Consider the following 12,994-nt stretch of genomic DNA (forward strand, 5'->3'; position numbering starts at 1 on the left):
AACTACTACTTGTTTCTTCTGTTTGAACGAATATATAGCGGCAAACCAAAGTAAATTCATTCATAATTAGAAGCTGATGGAGGACATATTTTCCCTCAGCGTTAGGTGGATTGCAGGATCATGGTCTACCCGTAACACAGCATAACTCGGGATATATTCTCCTTTAACAGGATATCAAAAGTTGAGCTTTGGTGTTTCGTGGTTGTTACGTTGAAAAAAGAAAAGCGCGAGGATGATGTCAGCAAGTTGGGCGGTGAAGACGGGCAGAAAGAAGAAAGTTGACAGCTTGCAGGAAGAAGAAGAGCTTCAGACCAGGTATAATCATTTAGTTATTATATGATATCCAGACGATAGGCATCAGTATATGTCTATCTACAACCCATACCTTTGGTGTCTTCATTGTGCGGAGTTGACAATATTCGCTCTCTCGTGTCCACACTTGGCCTTATACGCATGAAATAGATCAGCATGGTACGTCTTCCAAACTCCTTCTGATGATAATTCCCTAGCTAACCACTGTGTTTCAGAATTCTCTTTTTAATGCTGCGCTGAAACAATCAGCTGCGGTCCGCCGCGACCTTGACGCCTTCGCGGAAGCTCCAACCAGCGGCCCTGCGGCTCTACAAGGTACGATATCACCTTGAACACCGGACGTGACTTTTCGATTAATCATAGTGTCATAACAGGACAGATATCGGCATCTCTCACCTCCTTTTCACGGACCATAGACGACTACTCGTCACTGTCCAAGAAGGAGCTCATACCTGCAAAACAAGAGAAAGCCTTTGAGCGGGTAAAGAACTTTAGAACTGAGCTAGCAGACTATAGGTTGCAGTTTGACCGGTTGCGCAAGGAGAGAGAAGAAGCTGTATGTGTACCAACTATTATACTTCAGATGATGTATGTCTTGAGCTGACGGGATGAAATAGCAAGTTACTGCAAACAGAAACGAACTACTCGGCCGTCGGCCCCATCACGCTGCCACGCCTGAGAACCCATACGCCCAATCTAGCCTGCCTGCTCAACCCTCAGCATTTGCCAGCCCGCATCGCCAACATGGACTTAGCTTTGGCACATCACCCTCGGACTACAATCGAGAAACACACGCTCTACGAGAACAGTCTTTTCTGGCCAACACGAACAACCAGATAGATGAGTTCCTCGACAGAGGCCGAGCTGTCTTGGCAGACCTCGGCCAGCAGCGTGAAATGCTAAAGGGGACGCAACGGAGACTGTACAGTGTCGCCAATACTCTGGGCGTGAGCGGCGATACGATACGGATGATCGAGAGGAGGGCTAAACAAGATAAATGGATATTCTGGGCGGGGCTTGCCATCTTCATCTTGTTCTGCTGGGCAGTCCTCCATTTCCTTCGATGATATAGCCCCTTGGCTTTTTTTTTTTCAATCAAATCAACGCCATGGGGTGCGGGCAGGCCTGAAGTGGTGGGATGAATTAATTGGTTACCAGTCCGGTTCGATGCCTGCCCTCGACTATACACCTTCTACATCACTTTTAAGCAGCTAAGCCCCAGGCGAGAATCTGCTACGGGAGCCAAAACCATCTTCCCGCGGGCTAGGCGACAGACTACGCCTCGATCGTGCTATCACTGGACTGAAAGCCATCCTTTGGCTACAACAGCTAATGGTAAAGAGGCAAACCTTTTAGTATTCCTGCCGCGACCAAATCGTGGACTATACAATGCCGATACTTGGATAACACATATAAGCCTGTACCCTTTCGTTATATGAAGAGGCTACTGCCTTTACACAGGAAGACTACTATTCTACTCCATATCTCAGTATTATTCAACTGCCATTAATCTCACGCTCTCCATGAAGAGTCACCTATAGATGTATACATATTTTACTTCTACTCCGCACCAAGGTTTATGTTTCCAAGAGTGGCCATGCCTGTACTCTGCGCCCAACGTGACGGTTGGTCAAGAAGAAAGGGGCAGCAGAACATTATCCTTCCCGTTAATCTAGTTATTCATGACACTGTCAAGGGACAAACATCAAGGACGAGAATAGTTCTTGCATGAGCTGGCCAGGCTGAGGCCAATGAAGCCGAGCGAAGAAACCTGCCGGGCGTCTGTCCCGTTGCAAGACGCTTAAATCCTCGTATTTGACCGGGGCTATGCTGTCTGGTTCACCAATAAGACGCTTCAAGGCCAGCATATCAGAGGGTCCTTTTCGACCAGAAGCAGAGAAACGGTGCGACTTGTCGATGTCGAGTTGATCTTGCAATATAAATACGATGTCTAGCCGCGTTTCGTGCGACATCCTTGCTGATGGAGCTCTCAAATACACACACATATATCTCGACTCCAGCGCCTTTCGAGACAGCTAGCAGCATTGAGTCACTTTGCTAAGGGCTCAGATGAGATGATTACCGATGCCCGGCCATCTGGTTGAATGCCCTTTATATTCTGATGATCCGCCACACGAGATCAGGACGTGAGCTATGGGTGTCGCTGTTCTTATACGCGCTGTGCATCCTCCTGCTGGTCGAGAATAGCACTGCCGCACCAGCCTCGCCAGCCAGGATCGAGCTGGAGCCCCGTGGAATCTTAGGCCCTAACGAGACGGCCGCAGAGGACGATTCCATTCTCTGTGTCTACCCGATAAGCGGACAGTACGGCTTTCTATCGCGACTGTTGTACTACGGCTCCCTCGTCTTTGCCATCGTCGGACGAACCCAGAAATGGCTTGTCCTTGGAGCGTTGGCCTCTGCCCTGGCCTTTGCCGGCTCGACTTCGATCCATATGCTGACGCTCGTCACCTCCAAGGCGCCGGCCTTTGACCTCGACATCCTCGCCGCCTGGTCGATCTTAACTACGGGATGTCTGGCCTTTGCGGCACTGATCCACTGGTCATCATCCGTCCGGAACTCGGACTCTCGAGTAGTGCTGATTCTGTGGGGTGCACTGGTAGGAGTAGGCTGTGTGACGGGAAGGGCGTTGCTGCTGGATGTCAACTCCCAGGCGGAACCAGCCTGCAGGTCCACGAACGGGACGCTGTTGACGACGCAGTCTGAGCTGGGAAGCGGCATGTTTAACTGCACCTACAAGTGTTTCGGGGCCCGGACACCGCTTCGAGCTCCATCCGAGATCACGGTGATGCCGGCAAACGTGTTTGTCGGGACGTATTCCACCCTAACGGTGGCATTGATGGGCCCAATCCTTGCAGCCGCTCACAAGTCCCTCTCGGTGAACTTCTCCGTTCACTCGCCCTCCGATCTATGTGCACACTGGGTCCTGGGCTACCTGAACCATTCCCTAAACTCCCGGCTGTCACAGCACATCTACAACGCCGCCTGCTCGACCTGGTATGGCGGGTACATCCTCTTGCTGCAGTATACGCGCAGAGCGAAGTTCAGGTCATACCTGAGGCGCCGGGTAGCCATCATGGTCATCTGTCCGCTGCTCGTCATCGATCTACTCCTGGACATTCTGACGCCCTTTATCTTCTTCGCAAACATCGTGGTCAACGAGATCAACTTGATGACCAACAGGTTTCCCGTCGAGGAAGGAATTCGTTCAATCGGCCAGTGGTCGCCCATGGTTTCTGCAGCCCTGGTCATCGTGGCCTCCATCGTCAACCAACTGACGAAACGGCACCGGACGTTGAAGGAGAAGAAAAAGGCAGCCCAGTCAACCGATCCTCACTCTGGACTCCCGGTCTGGTCTCGAGCCCAGACATGTGAATCGCAGGCCTCGGTTAGTCCGCTGGTGCGCCATGAATGCCGTCACGGATACCAGATCGATCGGAAATCGGACCATCAGGAGGACGGGGTTGTCGAGAGAGACCTCAGTCGCCAGGAGACCCTGTACACCGAGCTTGAACACTACCCCAAGCAGTCCCCCAGGGCATACATACGGCCCTAGACCTGTATCTACAACACACCGCCCCGTTACCCACTACCTCGTTACCCCAGTTACCTCCTATACATAGTATATACATAATAGTTAAAGCCTAGAACATGAAATGAGTAATATCGACACCCCCTAAACGACCAGCATCTTCCCTGCTGTCTGATGGTTGATATCTAGTGGTTATATGGGGGGGGGTCCGGGTGGTGTTATAACCCGGGTTACTACGTACGTTATGCCAAGCCGCAGTGTAACCGATTATGTAAGCAGTTATAGCTTTATTGCGTATTACCGCCACTCAGGCCTCTTAGCCCAGCTCTGCTCTACTCTGCTCTACTCTCTCTACTCCCCCCCCCTGTACCCCTGTATATTTCGTACATACAATGGGCTAATGCGGCCAAATAAGTGAACAGATAGGTATTTACCTTACTATATACCGCATACCCTATTTCCGACCTTTATATTACCCCCTTTCCTCGTCCAGAATGGACCGTGCAGACGGCAGCATGAGTGCCCTGGACCGGCAGTCCAATATCAACGTTGCCCTGTTCGAGAACCAGGAGCGTACGCTCCTATATACCCAAAAGAACCGGCCTAAGAATACGCAGATCGCGTACAGTGCCCGGCAGGAGGAGTGGAGAGTATATACTTCCCTTTCTTACTACTATCTCCCGTCTCTTATCCCCCCGGCCTGGCTCCCTATCAGGCTGATATATATATATCCTTATATCCCACTGCCGCATGTCTACAGGCTGACTGTACGGTATATCGATCGATTCCAATCCCAATAGGCATGGTGCCAAAGGGTTGGATTTGCGGACGGAGAGATTGTGTCCGAGCCGAAACTAAATATGTTCTTGCAGGAGGAGGTTATGTACAGAGAAATCAGGCCATCTCGATATAAGAAGAGCCGTACGAATATAGAGGGGGAGTCCGTTAAACAGACGCTATCAGAGGCATCGATCAAGGCGTACATTGCCGCTCTGGTGGACCTCTGGGGCGTACAGGTCAGCATGAGGACAAATACCCATGCATCCCCCAGGGGTGCACTGGTAAAGGGCCTGATTCGTACACGCAGACAGCAGGAGTCAAAGAGGAAGAGGGAGCAGTACGAGGACCGTGGCCTCAACTCCCTTCAGGATGGATATACCTCTGCTGAATTCGTACGGCTCATCCGATTCTGCTGGTCCTCTGGGTACAACGTTTCTGGCCAGCTGGAGCCGTTCCTCCGTACGGCGGCCGACCTTCTCCTTGCTCATACCCTTCTCCTCCGTGGTGAGGTACGGCGTAAGGTTCAAATGGCCGACCTCTTTACCCTGACTCTGGATAATGAGGGCCCAACTCCCTGCCATGCCATGGTTGTACTTATAGATAATGGCAAGACGAACCAGGATGGCCGCCGCGAGTACGGCACTGCTGTACGGCATAAGACCCGCCTTCTCTGTACGATGGCCAGTATTGGCTTCTACTTCTTTATGCGCTGGAATATTATGGGGGAGACACCACCCAACTTCCAGCGCCGGGAGCTCTGGTACGACCTTCTTGTCATCAAGGGCCAGAGTAATGTCAAGCCAATTGCGTACGAGACCCAGCTGCAGTGGTCAAACCGTGTGTACAAGGGGATCGGCCTTGGGATAAAGAAGAAGACCCATGCTGGACGGTCCCAGGGGGCCAAGTTTGCTGAGTTGGCAGGAGTAAATGAGGGCCAGATTCGAAGGGCTGGACGGTGGAATTCTGACTCTCTTACAACTTCCTATCTTACTAATATTCCCAGGAAGTTCGTACGTGCAATGGCAGGCTTCCAGCCGGTAGAAACAGGGGCGTACTATCTGCCGCGTACAAAGATTGAGCCGCCTGCATCCCTCAAGCAGGCACTCTGGCCTTGGGTCGATGAGTGGCTGCTCTGGCAGGCCTCGTACACCGGCTCTGGCTCTGAGGACGTACAGCTGCCTCCAGAGTCAGTGAGGTTCGATAGTGGGAAGGTGGACCACGGGGATCTTGCCTCGCAGGGGTTCCTCTATCTGCTTGACTATCTTCGTACAGTCATTCTGCAGGACTCTGTTCTATTTATGCAGGAGTTCCCCGGCCATCCAATATGGAGCCACTCCCTCTTTGCACGGGATGACTACCTCTGCTTCTCCCAGCTTGTACGAGACTCCCTGATAGATGTGGAGGAGCCGCAGGATGTCCAGCTTCGCCGTACGGTTCCTGCCATTGCCACGCGGCTGCAGACCATTGAGCAGTCCATTGTGCAGACTCTTAAGGTATCAGAGGAGCGGAATGTTGGATTCCTACAGACAATTGATAGGAATATCAAGGATATAGTGGACGGTACAGTGTCTTTCACCGTACGAGCCAATGCTCCAGGCTCGCCTCTGTCCGCTGCGGCCACTGCCACCGCCACTGCCGCCTCCACTCCATATGCCACTCCTAGGTGTATGCATGGAGCCATTCCCCATCCTTCCTTGTCCCCTTCCTGCTCCCCTCACCCCCCCTCTTCCTCTGCTGTAGCAGCCGCTCCCCATACTGGCCCCCCGCCCCTTTCTATGGGCTTCTCTCAATCCCGTACGATTGGGACCGTTATGGATCTCTGGCGAGAGTGGGCTGAGGGCCTTGGTGGCCGGCCGTCGGTACGGAGCATGGAGGAGGCATATGGGCCTAGATGGCGCCGCCACCGTCCTGGGGAGAGCATGATGTTCTCCCGCAGGAAGGTAGTGGTTGATGAGATCGTACGGAGGCAGCGCGTACAGAAGAAGAGCCTGTCCGTTGTTATTGAGGAGCTGGAGACAGTACGGGTAAAGCATGGCTTCTCATTAAATACCTTGGTCAAGCACCTCAAGGAGATAAGGAAGCTAGCCTAAGGGAGTCAGTATAGGATATCTAATATAGAATATAGAATATGGATTAGTGTACGCTACTCTGTTCCTTACCGATATATATTTTTAAATAGGATTGGCCTCTGGCCTTGATAGATATACGTAGTAATAAAAAAATACTCTTTTCTTATACTTATACTCTATATATTAAGGTGTTGCTTGTACGTTGTTACTAGAAGAAAGGCTTCCTAATCGGGTTAGGCTGTACACGCTCTCGCTACACGTTGATATCAGCTTTGGCCTCACCTCCTCCCTCTTTTCTCCTTCTCTTCCTTCTCCTCCTTAGCCTATTCCACGTACACGTCCGGTAAGTCATCCCTTTTGGACACTATTCTATCCTCTCTGTACTCGTTTCATCGTCCAGAGCCGAGCTGCAGCCTATCCTGCCATCTAGGCCACGTCTGGGAGTCCTTGTACTGATATCCGGCCTGGGAATATGTGTACAGAATAGAATATCAGGTATGTTATGCCCTCCCCCTCCCCCCTCCCCTCTCCCCCCTCCCCCTTATCTGCCCTCTGCCCTCTGTACGATGCAGCAGGCATAGATATAGAGAGGGAAAGGGGGGAATAAATACTATTTGTACAGCCATAGGCCATAGTATACTAACTAGGTGGGTATAGGATAGATTCCAATCAATTAGTACCCCTATACTCTTTCTCTCCTCTTTTTTTTCCTCTTTTGAGATGTAAGTACGGCCTATTATCTATAATATCCTATCTATCCGTCCATAATATAGCATATATTAGTAAGGATATACTAATAAAAGATGGGATAATAGGCCTTTTAACAACAACACTGCTGGGGACGGGATGTAAGTTATATATCTAGCACCCTCCCCCACCCTACTCCGCCCCTATCCCTATCTAATACTGTACAATGCACGGCACGGGTATACTGACATGGATATAGGGCCCTTGTGCTGTACGACCGCCAGATCGCCCGGATGACGGACACGCCTGGTATCCTCAGGGTCGGTGGCCAGGAGCTTGCCCCGTACGTCCACAATGACTTGGGCCGTGCGGTATTGTCCCTCCCGGGACTCCATGTGCGCTATGTGCCGTACAGCATAGATGCACGGCAAATACTATCGCATCGGGCCTCGTACATTAACGGCCTGCTGGTCCAATCCAGAGGGAGGCCTGAGGTGCATGCCTGTACCGACTGTCGGGGACGTACAGGTCTCAGGCCTTTCACAGAGTGCGTCCGGCTCCCCGGCCACTTCGGCGGAGCATGTGGTAACTGCAAGTGGCGCGATCGTGCCTCCCACTGCTCCGTACGGGACGAGATACAGCAGGCACGTACGGAGGTCATAGTCCTGGACGATGACTCTGGGGATGACCGCCAGGTCATTGACCTAACGGGCGATGGGCCGGTACGACGGCCAAGGGCCAGGATAACTGGAGGAGGAAATGGGTCTTCGGCCAGCAGGGCCATTGTGCTTCTTTAAATGGGTAAGGACATGATTTCATTGATATCTTTGGACTGAGTGACTGCGTTCCATTTGGATTTGGGGCTTTTGCCCTACTGCACCCATCCCAGCCGTACGGGCCCTGTGTACGGCACCCTGGGCATGGCCTGCACCTCTCCGTGGTGCCTGGGACGAGTAGTCGAGCTTCAATGTACGCCCTCAGCCTGCATCTTGCAGTGCAATGATGGATGGGCAGGGAGCATGTACAAGAAGAGCTCGATGAAACTAAGCAGGCCAGGCCTTATATAATGATTACATGTACGTTGATTGATTGGATGAGCTTACTTGTACTAAAATTAACCTGAGGCATAACTTGCTGCTCGCCAAGCGGCCATATAACCCGGTTATATGGGGGGGCGCAGGCGTACGGCAGGCAGTTGTAACCGGGTTATATGGTGGGCAAGTTATAACCTGCGCTAACTTACACCTTCTATACCAACTTTTATATAAGCGCAATAAAAAGACTAAGAAACGCCGAAGTCGCCGGTTGGGCCCGGAGTCACGTGATTTGCCGTCCGAGAGAAGAAAAAAAACATCAACTTCAGCTTTTTTATCAACTTCAACTTCATCTTCGCAAGACAGCAAGACAACCAGCAAGTCACTCTTCACTCTCTCTCTCCCTTTCAAAACCACGGACACCTTTCGTTCAATTTCATTCACCATGTTCGCCGCACGCCGCACCGCCAGTCTCTTCCAGAGACGAGCCTTCTCTGCCACTGCTTCCCAGGTAGGGCGCTCTCCCAACGCTTCCGGGGAGCTTCGGTAGAGCTGTGCTCCTTCGGTGTCAGGTCAATTGCTAACGTATGGCTGCATAAAACAGGCTTCCAAGGTCTCTGTTCTCGGTGCTGCCGGTGGAATTGGTCAACCTCTGTCTCTTCTGATGAAGTTGAACCCTCGTGTCTCTCACCTCGCTCTCTACGACATCCGCGGTGGACCTGGTATGTAGCTCTGAAACAGGTGTCCTTCAGTCATTTGCTGTCGACGATGAACGATTCAATCGGGGACAAACAGGCGTACTGACGACTCAATTGCAGGTGTCGCCGCTGATCTGAGCCACATCAACACCAACAGTGTTGTCACTGGCCACGAGCCCACCCCATCCGGCCTCCACGAGGCTCTCCAGGGATCTGACATTGTTCTCATCCCCGCTGGTGTTCCCCGCAAGCCTGGAATGACCCGTGACGGTATGATATGCTCGATTTCCCTTCCATCAAGGGACGAGAATGGTCGGCTGACCTGATAGCTAGACCTCTTCTCCACCAACGCATCCATTGTCCGTGACTTGGCCAAGGCTGCCGCTGATTCTTGCCCCAACGCCAACATCCTTGTCATCTCTAACCCCGTAAGTACTCACTCTTTGGCTGTAGCGATCGAATTCCCACTCTGATATGGTGCTAGGTCAACTCTACTGTCCCAATTGTTGCCGAGGTGTTCAAGAGCAAGAACGTCTACAACCCCAAGCGTATCTTCGGTGTCACCACCCTTGATGTCCTCCGTGCCTCCCGCTTCGTCTCTGAGATCAAGAAGACCGACCCAGCTGACGAGAAGGTCCCTGTCGTCGGTGGTCACTCCGGTGTCACCATCATCCCACTGATCTCCCAGTCCAACCACCCAGACATTGCAGGCGAGACCCTCGACAACCTCACCAACCGCATCCAGTTCGGTGGTGACGAGGTTGTCAAGGCCAAGGCTGGTGCTGGATCTGCCACCCTCTCCATGGCCCAGGCCGGTGCCCGTTTCGCCGACAGCCTTCTCAAGGCCACCCAGGGCGTCAAGGATGTCATCGAGCCCACTTTCGTCGACAGCCCCATCTACAAGGACCAGGGTATTGAGTTCGTTGCCTCCAACGTCCGCCTCGGCCCCAACGGCGTCGAGGAGATCTTCCCCATCGGCAAGATCTCCGAGTACGAGCAGAAGCTCCTCGATAACTGCCTTGTCGAATTGAAGAAGAACATCCAGAAGGGTATGTTAATATCACATATTCCGAATCTTTATCTAGACCATGGCTAACACAACTTCTTTCCTCCAGGTGTCGACTTCGTCAAGGCCAACCCTTAGATTTTCTCTCGATGAAGTCCCCGTCCAATCGCGTCACTTTAGTATCCTTACCTCCAACCAATGCCCTGTACTATGTTCTCTCATTCTCGATCCTGTCTACGACCTCCCAAGGGTTTCTAATTTATGTGGCGTATTGAACGTTAGCGGTCTGCCAGATCTAAGTTTTTCCAGCTTGTACTTTAACAATTCATGATCTATATCTCGTTACTTCGGTATTAGCTGCTAAGCGTACTCTTGTAGAAATATACTTGAATGCCCTCTAGCATCTATATAGATATGTATGCATGTATGTAAATGATTTCAATTCCATTACCACATCTCACCCATTACATTAATTACATTAGTCCGCTATCAATTGAAATGGAAACAATGCCACAGGACTGAGAAGCCTTCCTTTGCTCGCACACCTTCCAATTGCAAGCCATAACTAACGAAAACAAGAGAAACTATAACAGCAAGGTAAACCGAAGGAAGCGTTTCTTTTAATGACATATCTTGTCTAGAATCTCTCGTCGAAGGTATGACGGAAGAAAGGGGTAAGAGTGGAGTTAAGATGTCGAGTTGAGTGTTAGCCCAGGATAGATGATTATTGAAGATTTTTATCATTGAAGCTGGCGCAAGACAAGGGAGGAGATTTTCGAGCCGTCATCCTTATGCCACGTTGGAAGAGAGAGAGAGAGAAAAAGACAGTAAGTAGATTCGTGGTGAATTAAGGAAAAGGAAAGGGATTGAAAATCGCACCGTGGGGAATCTGCACCGGAACCAGAACCAGAACCAAAGTTAGAACCAGAATTGTCGTAACCTAAGAGAAAATAGGAGGAGGTTGAAACTAGTAATGACACTGGTGAAGAGAAGGAAATAGATAAAGAGACGAAGATATGAAAAGGAGATGAGAAATTAAGATAGATGACGGAGGCTTAAGTGTAGCTTCTCATAGCATCCATGTAGCCTGTTCCACCCTTGAGATCCTGCTCGAACGTCTCTGCTACGTCCAGGACGCGCATGATATGTTCCATTGATAGCGGAACCTTTTCGTTTATGGCTAGAGCCTGTGCCGTGCGCACCGAGTTTTTAATCTATATCATGGTTAGCATTGGGTTTAGTCATAATATATATATCAAGGCAGAGATATGAAGGACTAACCTGTCGGCCGTTGAGGTTATGTCTAGCAAGAGCATCGTAATCTTTGTCAGAGAACTTGACGACTTCCAGCCCGTCCTTGGTCTGGACACGATCAAGGAACATTTTCCAAACAGATCGTTTGGCCTTGGTGGTCAAATCTCCGTATCGCAGAGCAACGTGTATACGAGACTGGAAAGCATCGTCAAAGGTCTCAACACGGTTGGTGGTGAGGAAGAGGATACCCTGGAAATATTCTAGCAGACGCAGGAAGATGCTAACAAGAGCGTTACGGTGGATATCTTGGATCGTGCGCTTTTCAAGGAAGACATCTGCCTCGTCTAGCAGGAGGACAGCACCCCATGAGTGAGCAATGTCCAGGATCTTGTTCAGCTCGCCCTCGAGGGTACGGGAATCAGTTCCTAGCTCGCCAGCGCTAACCATGTAGAGAGGTCTCTTAAGCAGTTCAGCAATACCTTCTGCTGTGAGCGTTTTACCCGTTCCGGGTGGGCCATGGAGAACGGCCACCAGGCCTCTGCCTTTGCCCTGGATGACATCGTCTATATTTTCGGCGGCATGGAAGGTGTGAGATTCGACTAGCGCTTTGACGATGGATTTCTGGTTTGCTGGGAGGACAAGGGAGTCGAACGCGCCGGAGTTCCAGTCTATGTCTGTGATGCCCGAGACAGTGAATTCAAGCCATAGCTTTTCACTGAATGCGAATCCCAGAACGACAGGCGAGGCAATAAGGAGTTCTTCCTGGGTGAATTCGTATTCGACCGTTTGTTCGTCGTTGAGCTTAGCAATGTCCTCCTTGGGGATCTCGTTGCCGTTCTCATCACATTCCATCGCAACGACATGCGTCTTTCCTTCTTTATCCTGGACGATTTTCAGTCTGGTCTTTGGCTTGAAGCTCTCTCCGCTGGCGTCGCCGCCCTCGGAACCGGAGTCAGACCCGCAGCAGCTGTCGTCGCTATCGTCGCCCCCGTCTGCCTCCATGGTCAGATCGGGTTCCTTGGGCTTGACGGTGCTGATGGCATAGTTGGGGTTGATCCGACGATGCAGAGCAGGATCTACCATGATACGGCCATTGATGTTGACCTTGATGACGCTCCGTTTGCGCTTGACAAACGCCATGCCCTTGTGGAACCTGTAGTTCATGCCCTGGAGGGCAACAAACTTCTTCCCTCGTTCTATGAGCTGTTCCCGCAGCGCTTCAGGGTCACGGTGATACTTGAGCGGGTAGCAAGCCAGACTGGAGATCTTGCGAGGTCCCTTGAAATGATCTACTTCGGCCGACATGGTGCCCATGCCAAAGGACTTGCCGTCGTACTCTAGGTAGCGACCTTCGATGGAGTACCACTGGCCGCGCATGAAGGAGGACTCCTTGGAGGCGTATTCGATCTTGAAGGCGCGTGGCTCATCCGGGGTGCCGTACGTCTGCGTGTATGCAATCGTGTTTGGCTTGAACAGGGCCCATAGGAGATCGTAGGTGATGGTATTGTTATCTAGGAGCGGGTAGAGGGCGTTCTTGGTTTCGGCATAATCTTTGTCGGGGTACTTGACGAGAATCTTGAGGTGAGCGGCCTTGGTAGCCG

The 12,994-nt window shown here is 51.4% G+C and overlaps 4 protein-coding genes across 4 annotated transcripts in view; 3 read left to right on the forward strand and 1 right to left on the reverse strand.

Moving 5' to 3' along the window:
• Positions 1–364: 364 nt before the first annotated feature.
• Positions 365–1,379, forward strand: MCYG_04090 (synaptobrevin; the record flags this gene model as incomplete). Its single annotated transcript, XM_002846307.1, has 4 exons — positions 365–451; positions 510–627; positions 687–868; positions 930–1,379. The coding sequence occupies 4 exons, from the start codon at positions 365–367 to the stop codon at positions 1,377–1,379; spliced, it is 837 nt and encodes a 278-aa protein (XP_002846353.1).
• Positions 1,380–2,397: 1,018 nt separating this feature from the next.
• On the forward strand, positions 2,398–3,889 carry MCYG_04091 (conserved hypothetical protein; the record flags this gene model as incomplete). Its single annotated transcript, XM_002846308.1, has 2 exons — positions 2,398–2,459; positions 2,521–3,889. 2 exons carry the CDS (start codon positions 2,398–2,400, stop codon positions 3,887–3,889), a joined length of 1,431 nt encoding a protein of 476 aa, XP_002846354.1.
• A 4,991-nt stretch (positions 3,890–8,880) lies between these two features.
• MCYG_04092 (malate dehydrogenase) lies at positions 8,881–10,277 on the forward strand (the record flags this gene model as incomplete). Its single annotated transcript, XM_002846309.1, has 6 exons — positions 8,881–8,946; positions 9,040–9,157; positions 9,254–9,403; positions 9,467–9,561; positions 9,618–10,182; positions 10,249–10,277. The coding sequence occupies 6 exons, from the start codon at positions 8,881–8,883 to the stop codon at positions 10,275–10,277; spliced, it is 1,023 nt and encodes a 340-aa protein (XP_002846355.1).
• A 917-nt stretch (positions 10,278–11,194) lies between these two features.
• Positions 11,195–12,994, reverse strand: part of MCYG_04093 (cylicin-1) — a gene marked incomplete at both ends in the record, with an annotated part of 3,241 nt that continues 1,441 nt past the window's right edge. The window contains 2 exons of the mRNA XM_002846310.1: positions 11,195–11,353; positions 11,421–12,983. Of these exons, the coding sequence (XP_002846356.1) occupies positions 11,195–11,353; positions 11,421–12,983 (1,722 nt within the window). The remainder of the gene's footprint in view (positions 11,354–11,420; positions 12,984–12,994) is intronic.

Source organism: Microsporum canis, genomic scaffold, assembly GCF_000151145.1.
Source record: "Microsporum canis CBS 113480 supercont1.4 genomic scaffold, whole genome shotgun sequence".
NCBI lineage: Eukaryota > Fungi > Ascomycota > Eurotiomycetes > Onygenales > Arthrodermataceae > Microsporum > Microsporum canis.